Source organism: Trachypithecus francoisi, unplaced genomic scaffold (assembly GCF_009764315.1).
Source record: "Trachypithecus francoisi isolate TF-2019V2 unplaced genomic scaffold, Tfra_2.0 Contig01461, whole genome shotgun sequence".
Taxonomy (NCBI): domain Eukaryota; kingdom Metazoa; phylum Chordata; class Mammalia; order Primates; family Cercopithecidae; genus Trachypithecus; species Trachypithecus francoisi.
Genome location: NW_022681433.1, coordinates 7,570,215 through 7,590,656, shown reverse-complemented (window position 1 = coordinate 7,590,656; position 20,442 = coordinate 7,570,215). Strand labels below are relative to the sequence as shown.

Genomic DNA, 20,442 nt, shown 5'->3' with positions numbered 1-20,442 from the left:
ATGGACATAGTGCAATATTAGTGCATGACAAGGGGTAAAATCTCAGTAATTAGAGATGGCAGAGAGGACTCGGGAAAGCCTTCCAGCTCAGATCCCAGGAGTCAAGCCAAGAGTACCATGGGGTGCATGTACCATCGAACAGGCAGATGGTAGACACACATCCTCAAGTTAGAGACTGGAAGTTGCCATACCTGCAAGGACTTGCTACATGTGGGTGTGTACATCAGCTGAACCCTGGACTAAGAGTCTCAGAATAAATGGCAAGCCTTCCAGCTTGAGATATATTTTCCTGTCTTTAAAGTCTTCTGATCTATAGTGAAAATAAACATGGAGAACGAGGTTTCTCTTTTCTAGGCTCAAATGAAGTGCCTTCCATGTTGTTGGCACTCGCTCAAGAAACATTTAAATGAATGATTTGGAAGTGCAGGCAAGCTGGCTGGGACATCTGTCACCGTGCTGATGGCCAGCATGGATCTGGTCTGTCCAGCTGGCTGGGTGTGGCTTCTCGTCTTCCCCTGGTACTCCTCCTGGAGCTGGGGGGACGGTAGTGAGGGGGAGCAGGCTACCTTCTAAGGAAGAGCACAGCTTTCCTTCCATTTAGGAAATGTTATAAGAACATTTCCAGGATGCTCCTATACCTGTTTTGTGTTTGTTACCCAGTTACTTCCATTTCCAGGACCGTCTTCCCTGTACATAATGAGTGCCACCTTGCCCACGACCCATCCAAAGGGCCAGGAGCTGTGGAAGGTCCTTCTTTCCCAATTCCCACATGTGGCAATTTTATCCTCTCCAATCCCAGACTTGTGCTTGAGGCTTTCACACCAAGGCCCAGGTTTTCGATGGCAGGTTTTTGGCAGAGCTGCCAGCCTCGTAAAACAAGGTAATGGTCTTTAGGAAGTAATCACTTTAGCTATTGTTTCCCAGCAGTTGCCAGAGAGTCTAGAAAGGACCTAGTGACTTCACGACAGTACAGCAAAAGGGAGAACAGCAGCTGCAGCAGCAGCCTGTGGACGGCAGGGAAGGTGACTGCTAATTTTACAAGCACTTGGAGATATTCTGGCACCTTCATAGGACACCAGGGAACCTGCAGTCACTTTTGCTGGCTGACTTTTCAATCTCCTAACATTGAAAAGCTCAATAGGAAAGAACTTAAATCCATTGTAAGGTTTTGCAATTTTCTCTAAGGTCAATATTACACATGGAATGCCTAATGGGAAATTGCTACAAAAATGGCAGCTAATTACAGGTTAGTGGATAAAACAACACCCTTCTCTGGAGATCCTGTGCACGTAGGTTGAAGGATAAAATAGAGCTGAATGGTATTTGATTTATTTGTGTTTATCCAAGTCAGTGGCCCAGGCAGGAAGGTAATATATGAAAAGGGACATTTTTGGAATAGCTGTTTTTGAATTATGCTCATGCAATACACACTGTGCTACGGAGGACATGTGGGAAAGCTACACTCTGACCGCATGACTAATTTTTAAAGCCTTGCATAAAGAGAATTCCCCCCAAGAACACAGCTGGGCTATTCCTTCGTGGACTGAATGTGTCAATTATGAATTGAACTAAGATGAAATTTTACTCCAGTATGGCAAATGAACTGAGGAGTGTACCCTGCAGCCAAGGTATTATGTAGTAGTTCATACACCAAGTACTATTATTTTATTAACTTTAAGAACATGTTTTACATAAAAACAGGCAACATCAAAAAAGCTCAGTTGATAAATGAACATACTATATCACAGATGATTTCATTCCACATTAACCTACATGTATTAGCTTAAACTGAAGGATTAGGGGGAAAAATTGGATCTCATTCCACCTTTAATTAAGGATACAAATTGTTCCAAAGTTATTTCATTAGGATTCTGAAAATCAAAGATTAACCTGTGTCATCTGATCCATGCAGCAAGTGATAAATTCAGTATTTTTAAAGGAAACATTGAATTTTTTTCTTGAGTCAAATTGAAACCTTTCAGAAACTTGTTTAAATGCATCAAGTCCTACCCACCTTTTTAGTATGTATGAGCAAAATACTATTTAATTTCACACTCAACTAATCCTTTAATAATTTTCTTTCAGCCAGAATGAAAAAGGCCAGTATTAATTTCCTAACAAAATTTTTTTCAAAAGTTATCGAGGATATGACTATAACCTTGGACCAGTTTCAATTTCTTTTTATTTTTTCTGAGAATACACCAAAGATTAATGTCAATGGCAAGTGAGAAATTGTCCCTAGAGAACTATTCAAGGACTTTTTCTCACTACATTTGATTGGACTGGAATGAACTGACATTATAGCATCTTTATCATCACCTTTAAAATTCTATTTTCTCTTAGTAGCAACAGTGAAGACTTTAGAACTATTACTTACTTTAAATGAATAAAGTATATCACAGACAAAAATAGACACTTTTACATTAAAGCAACATCAAGGGCCTCAATTTCATTGAACAGAAACAAATACTGAAGAAATGTACAGGTATGATTTAATTTTAGAGAGTGCTCTTTCTTCAAGGAAAAAAATGAAACTAGGTCTCTCATTTGTCTGTATGGGCAAGATATGGTAAACGTCATGATCAAAACACATGCCAGTTAGAAACTTGATCACAGAAATGATGCTCAGTGTTGAAGCCCAACAATAAACAAACAACAAACAAAAACCCCCACTCTAACCAGAGGCATTTAGGCCTCTCCATTGAATTTCCTGTTTCCCACCGGTTTACGACCCTTAATGTTACTGGATGAATGGCTGCATATTTGAGATGATTAAAAATAAAAGACAGGCTTAAAAGCACCTCCTTCTCCAGTATGTAATTACATACAAACGAAAGATTCCTTCTGACAGTCCTAGGAACCCCATTTGTTACTGTTGCATGTATAAGCACCATTGAACCAATTTTTAAAGCACATTTGCAGTTATCAAATATTTAGTGTGTCCTCAAGTTTCATTGATTTGTTTGCCTTTAAGCAAGAAAAGAGTAAAGTGTGTTATTCTCCTCTGCTTCTTATCATATCTGAATTGTCAAAAATGTTAATTTTGGAAGGGCTTTTAATCACTATTTTCCCCAACAGACTAGAATGGCTCCATGAAATCTGACAATTAAGGAAATCTCTATCCCCAGAAGAAGCACATATCTGACCCTCTAAACTGCATGCAAAGTAAGGGTCTGTGTGAGAATATTTTCCCCAAACTCCCGATGGGCATGGCAGACAATATGTAGAAAAATCTGAGTTTTGAACTGACCAACTTCAAGTCTTTTAAAATCCTTGGGCAAAAAAACCAAAAAATATTATCTAGCAGTTAAAAAAATTATTGACTTACAAATTATAGAAAAGATATGTTATCTACAATATACGCCAGGTGACCCATTAAATTTAAAAAACATATCCGAATGGGTAACTACATTAAAACTACCATCTTGGATTTTGGTGCTTTCCAAAATTCTGAAATCACTATTAAGGAGGGACGATACCAGATTTTTTTGTTGTTCTTTTCTTCGGAGAATGGGGAAGAAGTTGGAAAGAGAAGGAAGTAGACCTTCACTCTTTGGTACAGCCCTGTATAGCAAACTTCAGCCTGGGGCACATTTTTATGGTCAAATTAAAAACCTTTGAGAATAGGAGTTTATCATAGAAATGCTGACAGATCCTAACCCAGAGAAGGGCTAGGAGCAACACAGTAATATTAAGAAAGCTCTCCCTCAGCACGATTGAGCTTCAGCACAAGGGATAGAGTTGTCTAATGGACGCCCTTGGCCAATAAACAACCGTGATTTAATGTGCCTGAGACTTGGTCATATGGGAGCTCTGTGACCCTCTAAGTCAAATTTTCTTTTCTTTTTGTTTTCAACTGAAATACGCCTCAAAGGGTAAAGGATTGCAATTTTAGCCTTCATTCATGGATATATTGCTTTCTTTCAACAATATCTGACGGGCCTGTTAACTGCCACCCATGGGGAGCAGGTTGCAGGAAGGTCTCATTGAACACAAAACTCCAAGTGTTTTCAGTAGTTTATTCACATTTTTTTCTCTGTTTATTTTAATATGCACCACGTGTAAGTTAGATGAGGGCTACGGTAAAAACATTTTTGATGACTGAAATCTTACTTTTCCTTCTAACGATCTGGAGCAAATCACATATTCATTGATCATGACGAATAAAATGATTTCTGCTACAATGTTGAGAAAAAAATGTGTTCATTAATATGAACACATGTCTACAGAGATGATTTACACGATGCAAGTAATGAAAGAGTTCTTCCTTAACTAGTCAACTATCAAACTGAAAAGATGAATCTTAAAATTCCCTTGAAAATACCATATGGTTGGTCATGTGTCAGCAAAAGAAAGATGGTCCCCATCACCAGGCCACCACCATAAGAGAGCTATAATAAATACTTGGGGAAAAAATATGGAAACACTTGTGGTGATGATTAAATTGATAATTACATAGATACACTGCCATAATGATACATATTTGTTCTATGATAAGTGAAATCAAAAATAAGATCAATTTGGTTATAGAAATTCCTTAAAGAACACCACCACTTAATTATTTCAAACTTGAACTATCCCAAGAAGGTCGAGAAAAAAATTAGAAAGCACTGGCTAAAAGCAAAGCAATCTGGATACACCAATGTAGTCAGCATGCCTTGTGCTTGTCTGTTAACCCTCTGAGTACATCTCTGACATTCAGGATCTTGGTAGCTTAATGTGAGAAAGATTGCATTCCATCTGATTACTCAAGATTTCTACTTGACTGGTCACATTCCACTCTTTATTCAGCACAGATCACTCAAATTCTACAGTGATGTGCTGGGATCCCCATGATGAATGGGCCTTGCATTCTTCTGAGCTGCCCTTCTGCAGTGTGCTGAGAAACACTCCCCAGCTTCACACAGTCCAGAGTCCCCCTAGACGTCGATGAGAAAAGGCCTGAGCCATGCACTGCAGGCTCAGTACACTAGATGCTGTAGCAATATAGTTAATGCCCACAGAAAAAGCAGTAATTCAGAGAAAGAAAGGAAAATGACAGTCCACTGCAGGTAGGTCTCTGCCCATTGCATTCTTCATACTTTTAGAGTTGAGGCCAGGCTGTAGAGCTACTCCGTAGCCTTGGAATAGCACTTTGCTTTATATTTCTAGAGAAAGCAATAATTTCCGACTAATTCAGTGTTCCTCATTAATATGGAATCTACCTACACACCAACACTCTTTCTGGTGTTCTGTGCCCCTCACCCCCACCTCCCCCCAAAAAACAACTCAACGAATTTACTAATTTATGCTACTTTGTGATTTTGTGTGTTATCGCTTCTGGATGCTCCAAAAGAGGGGGAAAAAACCCTCAATAAATAATATGCTGTTTACATGTCAGGACAACACAGACCACAGAGATGAACCTAAATGTAAAAGAGAAAAAATTTTGGAGATGGTGTTGCAAAAGTAATGACATGTGATTTAAAAATCCATATTAATGTAGACCATAGTTTCAGGGTTGAAGAGTAAAAATGCAGCAAGTGAAGATCAATGTGCATTTGAAAATAAAGGACTATAGAAACGTTGTTCACAAATTTTAAGACTCTCAGGTATTAAAATATATTCAAACAGAGAACACAGGTACTGTTCAGCCACCAGATGCAAATTTCATGAGATATCTCTCCCTGGTTGTCTCATGGATCCCAGAGCTCAGCAAACCTTGGGAGCACATTTGAGCTGGGCACCTGCCTCTAAGACATGCCAGGAGAATCCTCTCTGAGCACTGCGGTGATGCACAGAACCTGCAAATCCCCATTCTAAAATGGAATCTGTTCCAGAAGAAACTCAGGCCTGGAGACTCTGCACTAGGGAGATCGATTTGGTGACAGGAGTGAAAATACAGGTCGCAGACAGGACTTGGCCCAAAGACAGAAAAAACACTATGACCTCCTGGACAGCTAAAGACAGTGGTATTAAAAAAAATCATTTTAGGAGATGGAGGTTTTATCCTCAGGGATATCATCTAGGCCTTTCATCCTGATCTTCCTGGGAGACTATATAGGTAACCTAAAGGTGTACATGGAATTGTCTTGCCAGTGGTTTATTCACTGAAAACTTATTGTTAGAACATTCTGGATTGTGTTCCCAGTGTGCTTTCTCCTCAGCCATCTTGCAAAGCACCTGCCTCCAGGCTCCTTGTGCCCCAGCTCTCCTATGTGTGGATTTCATACTAGATGTAGATTGCACAGTGATGACCACAGTGCGTGGAAGCAGGTGAGAAAAAGCACAGGATGTTATTCCCTCTTACTGTTTGAAATTCCAGCCCTGCAGAGCACCGGGCAATTTATTGCTCTTTTCCACCAGTTGTTTCTTTCCTGTAGATGTCTGACACTGAGTAGAGAGACCCTCACTCACCAAGCACAAGACAAGCTATGGTGACTCCCTGAGAGTCTGCGCTGGTGCTAGCAGCAGCTGATATGGAAGCAGCATTTCTGGGGCATCATCAGTACATCTTCATGTGGAGACAATTTGGGGGGGCACCATCTGTTTCCGGGGTCAAGCTCTTTGCCACAAACCCAATTCCCTCCACTTGGGATGCAGAACTCACTGCAACTGACAGTCATATCTCTAACAAAAAAAAAATCTGTTTCTGAATAGGATTGTGAAGAAGAAAGAATAGTGCGTGTGTCAAAGTTATAAACCTGCCATGTTCTAAACCCACAGAAAAGGACAAACAAGATATCATTCTAAATGTCCTTCTTTTCTGGACATTTCAGCATCTAACAACACCCCTTGATCTGCAGTAAAATCAAGAAACATGTGTGTATACATCCAAAGACCTGAAAAATTCCCCAACAAAAATTCTCAATAAAATTCTATGCACTCAGAGGGTTAACAAGTGCTATATTACATACTGCAGATCCTAGCTTGACTGATAAACATTCATTGCTTCTAAGTTTAAAAAAAAATTGCAAATTGGCCTTAACCCTTTGAGGACTCTATTAGCAGCAAATTACCATCTTCACAATCACCACGTGTCATCTCATTCAGTAAAGGGAAACCGCTACAAAGATACCTGAAAACACTTTCAGTTCTGCCATTCAAGCATTGAGCGCTAGATAGATCAGATGAAACTGTTTTACACAAATTTTGGGGGAAAAAAATCTCAGAGTCTCAAAGGGTTAAGCTAGGACTTTGAGTAAAAGGGTCTTATTAAAAGGGCGAGTTGGGGGAGCGAACAGTCTCGGAGGAGCTTGGGGAGTAGTCTTCCGATTCCGAGTTGAGTTCGGGAGGAGCTGGCTGCGCCTTGTACCGGCTCCTCACATCCTGGTTGCGTCTTCGTCGGAAAACCTGCCTCTCCTTATCAAGAGCGGTGGTCTAGCAGGGGCATAAAATGAGAAAGAGGACAATTAGGGCGAGGGAAATGGCAAAACAAACTCTTTCTAGAACTTTCTGAGGTCAGAAAAAATACACTGGCCAAGTTCACCTGTTCATCATGGCACACTTCTTGTTGACAGTCACCACTCTCAGGGAGCCCTCTGCTCCCCACAAATCCAGGTCTTTAAGGGACCTGGTCATGACATCTGCAGGCACAGGCAGGATGGATGGTGTACTGGGTTTGACCCTTCCCCACCCCTTCCCAGACTTTTGCTAGCTCCACATTTATTTACCCTTGGTGGCTCCTAGGCTAGCCAGAGGACACCCCCATCTTCTCTGAAAAGGGGTGCCTGAGTCCTGTGTGTAAAAATCCCCCTTGGGCAACTTCAATTAACATGCAGCTCGGGTAGCTGCATAATACAGATGAAAGGTGATGAAGTTGTCAGTCAGACATGGAAACGGAGCCACGGCTCATCCTGTTCTTTTAGCACCTCCTCACTCTAAATGATCTTATTATCTGTTGATGAGGGAGTGTGGATGAATTTCTGGGAAGGATTGGTTTAATTTTAATGAAACCAATGCCTGAAATTGAACACTGCTTTGAATGCAATTAAACCAAGTGGAAACCTTCCCACGGATTTCACTTTACAAAGTTCATTTTCATCGTAGCATGTGGTAATTTATGAAACTGAGACTCAGTTTTGTAGGTATTCCACCTCCCAGTCTCTGTGCCTCAATTTCCTGAGGAGACCTCCGAGGAGTCCCCGGATGTGCTATCTGCCTGTAGCTCTGGAAGTTACCATGACATCAGAATGGGGGACGGCATGACTTCATCACAGATTTAGTGGGTGTGGGGGAAAATGGGGTCATTACAGAGAAACCTTACACAGAAAGCAGAAGAGTAGGTATGAGGTCTGAAGAAAAATATAGAACGCATATAAAAGTTGAAGGCGTTCTTGTTTGAAAATCCCTCTTTAAAAGGATGTAGCCTGGAGGTTATTCTGCTTTTAAGAGATTACTTTTCCTCTATGGGGATATACGCCACCATTTTTCCTCTTGAAAATTTACTGTTAGCTCCTTCAAAGAACAGAGATAAATTTATAGCCAGCCTGGTTCTGAGAACAAAGCGAAAACTAAGCCCCTCATACAACTGCAGTATAGCATTAGGGCAATCTTAGATCTAAAATAGGCCAATCAAAGTTCCAAAACGAAGTAATAAAGAGATAAAGAGAGGCAGTGTGTAGAACCAGTACAGTAAACGGCTTCATTAGGCTGAACTGCTCTACTTTAGAAACTATCCACCCACTGAATGAACAGTGTTACAAACCAATGAGGAAGATAAACTTCAATAATTCACTTCTTGTCTCACTAGATTGTTAAAACAATGATTCAGTAACAGGTCTGTTGAAACGTCTACCTTTGATTCTACTTGTTGAATTTTTAAGGACGCTCATATAGTTGTTAGTCTTATACCTATTGACTTTATGATATTTTCAGTGTCATAAACCCAAATTCCTAACTTTATTTAAAACATTGTAAAGTTACAACACATGGTATTTTGCTTTCAAAGCAAACTGAAATGTTCTGTTTGTGTAGAGTTGAATGTTTGTAAAAAAAAAAACAGACGTCTATTTAGTCTGCCTTACATAAAAAGCATTTTGTAGTTAATCCAAGAGTAATATAAACACCTCTTGGTCATAAGAAATCTTTCTATTTCTACCTCCTTGAGAAAAAAAAAGTCATTGGCATTGGAATGAATTCTGACTTGTGAACAGAGGCAGTCAGATGTGGGGAAGAAAAGCATATCGGGGTTTTGCGTCCCACTCTGTCAGGGATTTTGCGTCAGGGATTTTGCGTCCCACTCTGTTCACTGCTGACCATTCACCCAGGTTTCTCATCTTTTAAATAAGGAGCACCTTTCCACTGTCATAGAGTTGCTATAGGTAGAAATGGGTGTGCAAATGCTTTCTAAACAGCCAAGACTTCCAGAAATGTAAGGTGTTCTTTTCTTTACAACTTGATGTAAGACATTGTTTTAAAATCAAATAACTGCAGGTTATAGAAAAGCAATGTGCACAAAGCCCACGTTAGAACTTAACTCAGTACTTTCCCTCCTTCCTTTAGTTTCACTGGCGTCCTCTCGATATTTACTTCATTTCCCCATTATCCACTCAATACTTCACACTCTTAGCTGCAGCCTCTGAAATACACCATTCTCCACAAATACTGTAATTCAGTTTATGCAGAAGTCGGTGGCACTTAATGTTGAGCCCATGCTTGGATGGTCCCCTCACCCTCATTTTCACCTTCATTTCTGCAAATCCTTATAAGCACAATCATATTCCCTTCTTGTCCTGCCTAGAAAGCCCTTCCCCTGTCCCTGTTGAAGCAGTCAGTTCTGGCCACTCCTACAGATTTCCCTAGTCAGTAGCTTTCTAAATGTTCACCTTTGTAGATAAGGCCTCATGCACAAAGGCTCCTGAGCTTTCAGGTGCATGGATCCCCAGGATGCTCATGACACTTATTCTTGGAAATTTATCATGGTCATGGGCATGTGTCATGGAATAAGTGGTTCAAGGTTGTCTCTATTGGATTTGCAGACTCTTAGAGTTGAATGAAGGTTTATAAAGCATTTTTGTCCAATGCTCTGTCTTTACAGGCAGGGAAGCTGAGGCCTAGGCATGTGGAGAGACTTGCCCATATGCATTGCTAACTAGGAACAGAACTCAATCTTCTCCTGTGCAAAGCCCAAGCAGTGTCTTCCCATTTACTCTGAAGTTTATTGAAATGATAAATGAAAGTCACTGCACTCCCAGAAGCTCATCCCTTCTCTGTTCCCAGCCAGCATGAGCTAGGGAAAGACACTGGCCACAGGTAGTATCAAAGGCCAAAAGACAGTGGCTTCTCCACACTGATGATCAGAGAAACTTCTCTTTGTAGAAGCAGACAGAATCCACCATGTGGACAATCCCGTGAACACATTCTGAATTTTGACGCTCGTAAATTCCTAAGGAGACCTGAGTCTGATGACAGAGGTGCAGTTTTCTACCCCTCAGGTCCTCATAATATTCTCAAACCAGTACTGAGGACTCCCAACTGACTTGCTCTCAGAGATGTTCCAGAGGGCATCACTGCCCACAGGTCTTTCCTTCTCGGCCCCCACCCACTCTGCTTAGAGAAAGTATTTTAGGAACTTCTTTCTTCTCTATTTCCATGACAACCTAGTACCATTATTGTTCATCCTGCTTGCACCATAATTGACCCTAATTAACTGTTTTCCCTAACACATTGTAGACTCTTTGGAGAACCAAGGTCAAGCCTTGGATATCGTCTCTGTGTTTTCCACAGTTCACAGCACACAGTAGACACTCTATGAACTTTGTGGCATTTGAAAGATGGGAAACAATGAAGGCAATCTGTTTCTCTTTCTTCACAAACGTTGTGGCTTTTGAAATATGAGAAAATACAATAGAGGTGATCTGCTTCTCTCTGGAGCACCCACCTTCTGGTCCATTCTGCACACAGCTGTCAGGTCAATTTCTACAAGGTCCAATTAATTTATTTACAACTCCTCATAAAGCCCAATTTCTTTCCTTGGCCCAGCCTTTGCCATGTGCTTCCAATAAAAACTTCCAGGGTGTAGTACCTATTATTACTCAAAATGATCCTATGGCATAAGTAGAGTCATTGTCTTCCTTTAGTAGACACTTGATTTTCAAGCACAGCATCTGTTTACTCTGCCTGTCGTTAACTATACTTTAATTTCTCTTTGGATACCTCCTCACTCCCACATTCCATGATTCCAATGAAGTTGACCCTACTCCTATCGCTGGGAGTAGGGTTGGTGTGGGCTTGTGACTCAGGAGTAAGCCTGAATTTACTGCATTCCCCAATATCCATGAATAGCCCAAGATGGGCACCCAACTCCGTCAATAGGACATGGTAAGACTTTTGCTGGAACTTCACATTTATAATGAACCCCAATTTTGAGAGATTGGCAGGCCTGGGGCTGCTTCTCCCATCCTGGGTACCATGTGAAGTCCAAAACTAAAGCCAACACAGGGGGGCAGGGCTGGAGATGTCAAGACACCAAGCATTAACTGAGTGCTGGATCCATCCATCACTGAAGTCAGACTCAACCTGTGAACCTTTCAGGTTATGTAAAAGAATACATTTCCTTTTTTGCTTAAATCAGTTTGGTTTTGGTTTTCTTCACTTGCCATAAAAACAGTCCAAACTGATACATCTCTGAATGTGCTTTAATCATTCTCACATCTACCTCTTGGTTCAAGGTACTTGCCAACATGAAATTACCTCTCTTCCTCTCTCTGCTCACTCAAATTTATTTATTCTTTTTTTTTTTTTTTAAATGGAGTCTCACTCTTGTTGCCCAGGCTGGAATGCAGTGGCACAATCTTGGCTCACTGCAACCGCTGCCTCCTGGGTTCAAGTGATTCTCCTGCCTCAGTCTCCCAAGTAGCTGGGATTACAGGCACCCGCCACCACACCCGGCTAATTTTTGTATTTTCAGTAGAGATGGGATTTCACCACGTTGGCCTGGCTGGTCTCAAACTCCTGACCTCAGGTGATCCACCTGCCTTGGCCTCCCAAAGTGTTGGGATTACAGGTGTGAGCCACTGTGCCCTGCCAATTTATTTATTCTTGAAGACTTGATCAAATTTTACCTTCTGTACCATATTTTTTCTTTCTAAACTCCTTAGGCAAGAATTGTTTTGACCAAACTTTTGGGAATTAATTGCACACTGACATTCTATTTTTTTTTTCTTTGCATATTCCCCAAATACCTTGCCAACTATTCTATGGGAGAATTTGAAACTTCTTGGCATTTTCCAGATGATTAGTAGACTGTGGCGCACATATTAACTGTGTATTAAATACTTCTTAATTAATGTAGCATTATTTTAGGGGACTGTATACTTTCTGAATAATAACAATAGCAAAAAATATAAGTCAAAGCAACCCTAACACAAAAGAGTAAGAAGTTAAAAGTATTACGAGTCAATACTGGCCGGGCGCGGTGGCTCAAGCCTGTAATCCCAGCACTTTGGGAGGCCGAGACGGGCGGATCACGAGGTCAGGAGATCGAGACCATCCTGGCTAATACGGTGAAACCCCGTCTCTACTAAAAATACAAAAACTAGCCGGGCGAGGTGGCGGGCGCCTGTAGTCCCAGCTACTTGGGAGGCTGAGGCAGGAGAATGGCGGAAACCCAGGAGGCGGAGCTTGCAGTGAGCTGAGATCTGGCCACTGCACTCCAGTCCGGGCGACAGAGCGAGACTCCGCCTCAAAAAAAAAAAAAAAAAAAAGAGTCAATATTTAAGACTATAACTTATGTTTCAAATATGACCAAATTCTTATGTCAGATAAAGTTAAAATTCTCTTACGAATTCACTCATCCAACAAGCATTTATTGCGGTCTAATTTCTTATCATACTAAACACTGTAACGTATGATGTTTAGAAGTTTGTGGCCACAAAATTAACTTGACTCTAAAACAGGTGCAGTTCATCTTTTCCAAATGAATTTGATAGCCCAGATATGCAGTTTGGGACAGATGAAGTTACCAAGGAAATAGCACTATAGGCTACTATATAATTTTTACAAGGTATTGTCATAAAATATGTAATCCAATTGAAAATGTCTTCCCCACCCCTGAAAAAGAAAAAAAGCATTTGAAACATAATTTGTTCCTCTGAAATCCTGCATCACAGCTTCAGATTCTGAGCCCTTTCTACCACTTCTAAAAGGCACCTTTACTATTTTTGTTGGTGGGGTCAGGGGGGAGTCCTCAAGAGTCAACTTGATTTTGTTTGTGTGTGCGTGGCTAGCTTTACTCTTTATCAGTCACAAAAAAATCCCCAGACATCAAGCAAATAGGGTCTCTTCTTAAGGCCTATTTTTGTAAATTAAGGATGTCCTCAGGTATAGGCTTGAGGCTCCATGAACACTTAAGAGTTCCTAATGGATTTATTATTTTATTAGTTATTTTGTTCCTAGTTTGTACCTCTGTCGGAACCTACATGAATAGGCTTGCAGTAGAATTCCCAAGTGTTTCCTTAGTAAGTTACCAGTTCATTAAGAGATCCTAAGAGACTCTGAAGAGTGCATTATCACATTTTGGTGCTAATTATCACAGGTTAGAGGTAAGCAAGAACTCTTTGAGATTCTGGAGTTGACCAGTGGTAACCAAGGATGCAGCTCTAACCTAGTTACTTCAAATATGTGCATGATAGAGACTGCCACGCTGTGTACTGGGTGAGAGCTGAGTAATGATGGCCTGGGGGAAGTTGGTAAAGAGAGAACACATGGTTGATTAAATAAAATGGTATAGAGAAATGGACTAATATAAACCTGTCCTACCCAGAAGAAACACTGCATATTTCTACCGTGAACTGTAAGCCCTGGCTTATCACAAAGCCCTTAGCAGATGCTAGATCAAGTGTGAAAACAGAGGAATGGTAAAATAATGCCAGCTACCTCAGCAACTCAGGTGGTTGCACACGTGGTAGCTAAAAATCTTAGGGAAATCTCTCCCCATCATGTTGGTGCCTGCCATAACACCAGGCATACATAAATAAAAGACAGTGCTTGCCTATTATCAGATTTATTCCCATAAAGGATACATCTACTGATTTTGGTCAGTGGCCTATTTTGTTACAATGAAATGACAGTATCCTCCACATGTGCTCAGATAGCTTAAATCCTTTGTTCTGACATTAAATTTGGAAACTCAGTATAAAGACATATGAACTACCCATCTGGTAATGTTAAAGGAAAAACATAGCATAGAGGAGGAAGGTCAGGAATAATCAAGAACATGAATTGAAGCATTAGCTTAGATTTTGCCAGTCTGAGTCACCCCACATCTCTAATGCTTGTCTTGTCTGGTAGCTTAAGTTTAATCCCCTTGGAAGCAGCAGTAGGTGGAAGTCAGGAGAATTAGCTTTTTGTCCTAGCTCCGCTAATTATACGACCTTGGACATGTTTTCTAACCACACCGAGCCCCAATTTCCAGGTCCATAGACTGAAGGGGGGTTATTGTGCATGATCCCTAGGGAAACTTTCACCTATGAAATTCTATGAATATGCTTAATATCACCATCAATCTACTTAATGGGTTATGTTTTTCTCTTAGCAAACAATAGGCCTTACAGTCTATGGACCAAACATATTTCTGTTCTGCAATACTTGCACGATTCACAAGAGATGTACTCATTTTCATTGTGAGGCAATGTTTTCTGTCATGGCAGTAATTATTGGATTTAAGTAACTGCATTTTTCAGAGGCAAATGTTGACTGCTTTTCCTTTTTTGCTTTTCTTAATTTATTGCTAGCCATCACATATAGTCTTCATTTCATTAATAAAAGAACATTATTGTGCATTTTGCCTTTTAGTCCATCCATTATTCATACTGCCTAGGAGACCGAACTGGGGATGCAGCTGCTGGGACATTAATCTCAGGAACCCTTTCTTTTGCTTACCCTCACTCTGCGGGGACTACATTACGATTTGCTTGTCAGTTTGGAAATGTTTTGCTTGCTAGTAAAATTAAACTGACAAATCGATTGAAATATCCACCCTCCTCATTTTATTGGGCTTACTCTCATGCTTATTGCAGTTGTTTTGTTTTGCTTTCATATCCTTTTGAGGTCTTGCCAGAAATGACACAGTATCTGAAGACATGGCATGGCTTTTCTTAAAGACGACCATTAAAATGGCAAAGGGAGGCCTTCGTGGGATGCAACTGAGTAGCCTTCCAAGCTGCTTACTTTCTTGGCATGATTATCTTAAATATTATTCCCCATTTTTCCTGGGAGAGCTGACCTTATGCTTCTGCACTACTAATCTTAAACATAGGCTTCTCCTGCTGACCTGGTTCTTAATAGAGTCTTAAATTGGCCTAGCTCTGCAGTGGGTTTCTGATGGCCTCCTATCAGACAGTTAAAATTACAGCCAATTGGTGGGGGTTGAGCTCAGGACAAAATTCGTGTGCTTCCTCTGCCCAACAGCCCCTGATTTTCCTATAGGAGCCCAACCTCAGTGGAGTTGCCATGTTTGTTCTCCATCATACGAGTAAACTAAACAGCAACCAAAAGCACAGTTTGCCTTAAAAAAATCTATGAAAATGTAGTGCCTACAAAGCAGGTGAGTCAGGGGTAGTTCCTTTTATTGCAGAAACCATTTTAACCTTGCCAAAAAGCTTAGTCCTGGATTGCTAAAAGTGGGATGTTATTCTAGAGCATCCCGTATGTGATTTGATTGCCCAAATTTTGATGTATTCCAAATTCTTCAAAAACGTCTATCCTGAAAATCAGTGAAAAAACGGTCCCTTCTTTGGAGAGTTCAATCATTTATTTGTTAATTTTACAAATGTTTATTGAAGACATCTTCTACTAGGCAGTGGAGATACAGTTTTTAATAAGCCCTAATCCTGTTCTTGTGGAATATGCATTTGTACAGATGGTGCCTTTTAATTTAGACATATTTTCCCCCTAGAAAGGGGGTTGGAAAACTTTTCTGGAGAGGGCCAGATAGTTAATATTTTAAGTTGTGCAAGTCACATGGTTCTCTGACTCAACTACTTAACTCTGCTGCTGTAGGGCAAAGGCAGCCATAGACAGTTTGCAAATGAATGTGTGTGACTGTGTTCCAATAAAACTTTATTTACAAAAAAAGGAAGTGGGCTAGATTTGGCCTATTGGCCGTGGTTTGCCAATTCCTGTCCTAGAGGATCGCATTTTAAACTTATACTTCATCAGAATTTTTGGCTATAGCTACTTCAGATAAAACATAATGCCATAAATACTTACAAGAAATATAACATATACATTACTGAGCATTTTACCCTCATCAGAGCATTAAAAAAGTTCATGATTCTACTTTAATAACAAATGCCTCTCTCTGAAGAGAGATCAGTTTTCTCAGGAAAATCTGTGGAGTGGGTGATTTGCTCTTGAAAGTCAGGGAAACAGATATCAATTTTTTTTTTTTTTTTTTTTGAGTTTCTTCTTTGGGCTGGGGTGTGTGAAAGCACTTTTGCACAGGCAGGCTAATTTAATCCTCATCACAGATTTTGAAGGTGGATAACATTCTTCTCCTTTTTGTAGGTGTGGAAATTGAAAATCACACGAAGAATGTGACTCGCCTAAGGTTACTCTGCAGGAAATGGGGTGGACTAGATCTAAACCCAGGGCTTCTTGACTCCAAAGCCACACTCTCTCTGTACACTGGGCTGCCAATCTTTAATTAAGTTAATTTAATCTCAATCTCCATCACTTTTTTTTTTTTTTGAGACAGAGATTTGCTCTTGTTGCCCAGGCTGGAGTACAGTAGTGTGATCTCAGCTCACTGTATCTCTGCCTCCCTGGCCCAAATGATTCTCCTGCCTCAGCCTCCTGAGTTGCTGGGATTACAGGTGCCCACCACCACACCCAGCTAATGTTTTGTATTTTTAGTAGAGATGGGGTTTCACCATGTTGGCCAGGCTAGTCTTGAACTCCTGACCTTAGGTGATCCACCAGACTCAGCCTCCCAAAGTGTTGAGATTACAGGTGTGAGCCACCACACCCAGCCTCCAAGACTTTTTAATTTCTAAAAGTGTCATGTGACTGACATATATTTGAAAATTGTTTATTTCAGCCTATGAATACTCTTTTCTTTTTTTTCTTTTTTTTTTTTTTGAGACGGAGTCTCGCTCTGTTGCCCAGGCTGCACTGCAGTGGCCGGATCTCAGCTCACTGCAAGTTCCGTCTCCTGGCTTTACGCCATTCTCCTGCCTCGGCCTCCCAAGTAGCTGGGACTACAGGCACCCACCTCCTCGCTCAGCTGGTTTTTTGTACTTTTTGGTAGAGACAGGGTTTCACCGTGTTAGCCAGGATGGTCTCCATCTCCTGACCTTGTGATCCGCCTGTCTCGGCCTCCCAAAGTGCTGGGATTACAGGCTTGAGCCACCGCGCCCGGCCTCACACTCTTTCTTAATAAAAGGTGTGTCATGCTTATAATTAAGTTCTTTATGTATGATTTCTTGCGCATTTATACCTCATAAAACCTCTCTCCTCTCAATGACCTCACTAAGGAGCATTCACAAAGTATGGCAGGAATGAATATGAAGAAAAGAGCATAGATGTTTACTTTTATGTCAAAATGAGGGAAAGGTTCTGAGGCAAGGGCAGAATAAATATGATACTACACAATTTTCAGTCGATCTGGAATCATCAGGAATCTTAGGAAAATGTTAAAATCTCTCTTCAATTTACACTCAATGATTAAGACTTGGAAAGCCATGACATTTTCTCGTTTTTAATAATAAGTAAGCTACATTTTAAAAAGACTTATATGTTGTTGGAATCCTCTCTTAAGGGGCCTCTGAAAACAAAACAAAAGAAAAGAAAACCTCAGTGAGCAACCTGTTTGGGTTGGGAAATGTAACGCGGATGTTTCACTATTCCCATGTTCTTTCTAACGGCCCTTGGTGACCTTCATGCCACTACAGGCATAGGTATCACTTATTTTTTGAGACTATGGCCTAATAGCTCATGCTTGGGTATCAAGGTACAACTGCAAGACCAGTCCTCACTACTTTCCTGAGACTTCTCTCTAGTCACAGTCTGAGTGGTTCTGAAGTTTAAACTTATGACTTTTCGATGTGTTAAACTGAACCCCCCCAAAGTTTCTGTTACAGAGGGAGCCTTCGGAGTGGGTGGAGCATCTGCCCTGCCTGCCAACCATGCTCTGGCTCTCCGCGGGGACTGTGTTCTCACTCTGCAGAGCAAAGCCAGGACAGCTTGCCACCGAGCAACCTGCAATGCATTGCAACTTGCTGTGTACATTTGGCTGCTTCTGACCGAGGCTGGCCCTAGATCCCTTCTCACACCGCACGGAGGTTCCTCCCTGGCTTCCAAGGGAACAGTTCTCTCAAACCTGCGCAGAGCAAGATGCATTTAACTGACCCCATTCCTTTTAACAACCGAGCATGACAGCTTTTAATAGCCTTGCAAAGACGGCGTGCGGCCGCCACCGCTCTGCCTCATTACTCACTGTTTCAGCACGGTGCTCGAATCCAATATGCACATTTTAGTTACGTCATGCCTGGGAACTCAACCACCCTTTTGTCCTAGCTCGCCTCCCCATTTTATCTTATTTCTCATGCTTAGCTTATGTCTTGTTTTGATACTTGTTTTATTTAATTGAGTTACCCGGTTCTGGCTGTTGCCCTGTTCTGTGTGCTGAAGGTGCAGGAATCTTCCCCGTGTGTTACAGGGCATAGCACCTGCCATGGTGACAGCTTCACTTGGGAAGGTAGAAATGTGTGTGACCACGTCCCCTTTGAGTAAGGATGTATTTCCAGGAAGGGGAAAGTGTAACGGGATGCAAATGTTTTCCAGTGGCTTGCAGCAGGGGAAAATGGTGGCTTCTCAGGAGAGTGTGGAATAGCCCCGTGAGCTCATTCCCAGGGCAGCGTCCCCCCTGGACTCTGCGTGACAGGAGCAAAGTCTCCTGGACACATGGGTCAAGTGAAGGATGCTGCTCCCTTGGAAGCAGCTCTCTGGTATGAGGCTGGAGAATGGAGAGAAAGGGGAAAACAGCCCCCACTATTTGTCTATAATCACCAAAAGGCCAGTTAAGAGGGACAGACCCATTCTGGGCATGCTGAGGAGATGGTTTTAGCAGCCTGTGCCCTTATGTGATCTGCTTGACAAAAAGCAAGCGTGACTCCCAAGTGTTCTGCTTAGAGCAGTAAAAACAGCCATGAGCGCTTTAAACACAACAATTGGGAGCGGGGATGCTCGCCTGTAACGATTGTTTATGTTAGAAAGTTGGCTGCCACCATGGTTAGACAAATGCTCCCACTTCTGCGGAGATAAAAGGCAAGCACTTGCAATCAGTAAGGAGAGCGTGTACGTTCTGGGGCTAAATGGCATTATAAAACTTCCTAATTAAGCATATATGCCGATGAGTTTTTAGCATCATTTCTCCAATTTAGCTTTACATACTGGGTGCGCTGTTCGGTACAGCACTAACTATAAACATTGTTGTTACTGCCCCAGCTGGAAAACAGAGCAGTTTATGTGTGCAAGAAAAAAGAGATTATCTCCCATCTGCTCCTGCCCATTATTCAGGGATGTGTCATTTTGTCTGCTGATGGGAGCCATCACTAGGATTTTAGTTAAATGGCCTTTTTATATTTGGCTATGTTTATTAATTATTGTGTTTACTTGGGGTTTAGTTCCCATCCTTAATCCCATAAATTTAGTAATTTAATTTTCCAGAGGTTTTTGAAATTAGGTGACTTATATGTGTAATTTTTATAGTACCAATGTGCACAACTATAATTAGACATACTTGATGCCTAGTTTTAATTGTATATTAACTTTACACTTATATCTCTGGTTAATATTCCTGACATTAAGAGACACATAATTTAAAAAGGATGGAGCATGGTGTGATTCAATTTATATAAAGTACAAAACCAGCCAAAGCTACAATGTTTACCCTTGAGGTGAAGTGACCCTCCTGGAAGGGAGTCCCCAGGGTGCTAGGAACGTTCTGTGCCTGACCTGGGTGCTGCCTACCGGGGCACGCTCAGTTTGTGACAATTTATAGAGATGTGCATTCCTGATAGGTGCAATCTTCTGGAAGTATATATTCTTTCAGGTAAAAGTAAAAGATGGATGAATTCTCTTCTGTGACACAGTCAAAAAAGAAGAGTCTGCACAAACGCAGATTATGATGAACTCACCCTCCTCTCTCCAAAATAAAGTCAAAAATTAAGTTCTTTCTACATCTATAAGGCCAATTATGTAGGTAAACTAAATAAATGAATGTGCAACTCCTACATGCATTATAAACGGAGAAGACACAACTAGCCCTCTATGTCAAAAATGACCTTAGAAAATTTTATTGAGCTTTGGGTGTTTTCTTGCTTTAAACAGATTTGGAAATGATCATGATTTTAGTATATCTGAATCATCTGTCAAGGTATGCCCCTTTCTGCTTTCCTGTGTACTATGTTTTGAGTGTCTGATTACAGAAAAATAACCAGGAGTAACAACTGGGGCTAA

General features: G+C 41.1%; 1 protein-coding gene across 4 annotated transcripts in view; it reads right to left on the bottom strand.

The window, feature by feature from the left end:
* Positions 1–1,646: 1,646 nt before the first annotated feature.
* Positions 1,647–20,442, bottom strand: part of DCLK1 (doublecortin like kinase 1) — a 359,681-nt gene continuing 340,885 nt past the window's right edge. For all 4 annotated transcript variants that reach the window (XM_033235344.1, XM_033235334.1, XM_033235362.1 and 1 more), the window contains one exon: positions 1,647–7,359. In XM_033235344.1, coding sequence (XP_033091235.1) covers positions 7,302–7,359 — 58 coding nt within the window. In that variant the 3' untranslated portion in view covers positions 1,647–7,301. The remainder of the gene's footprint in view (positions 7,360–20,442) is intronic.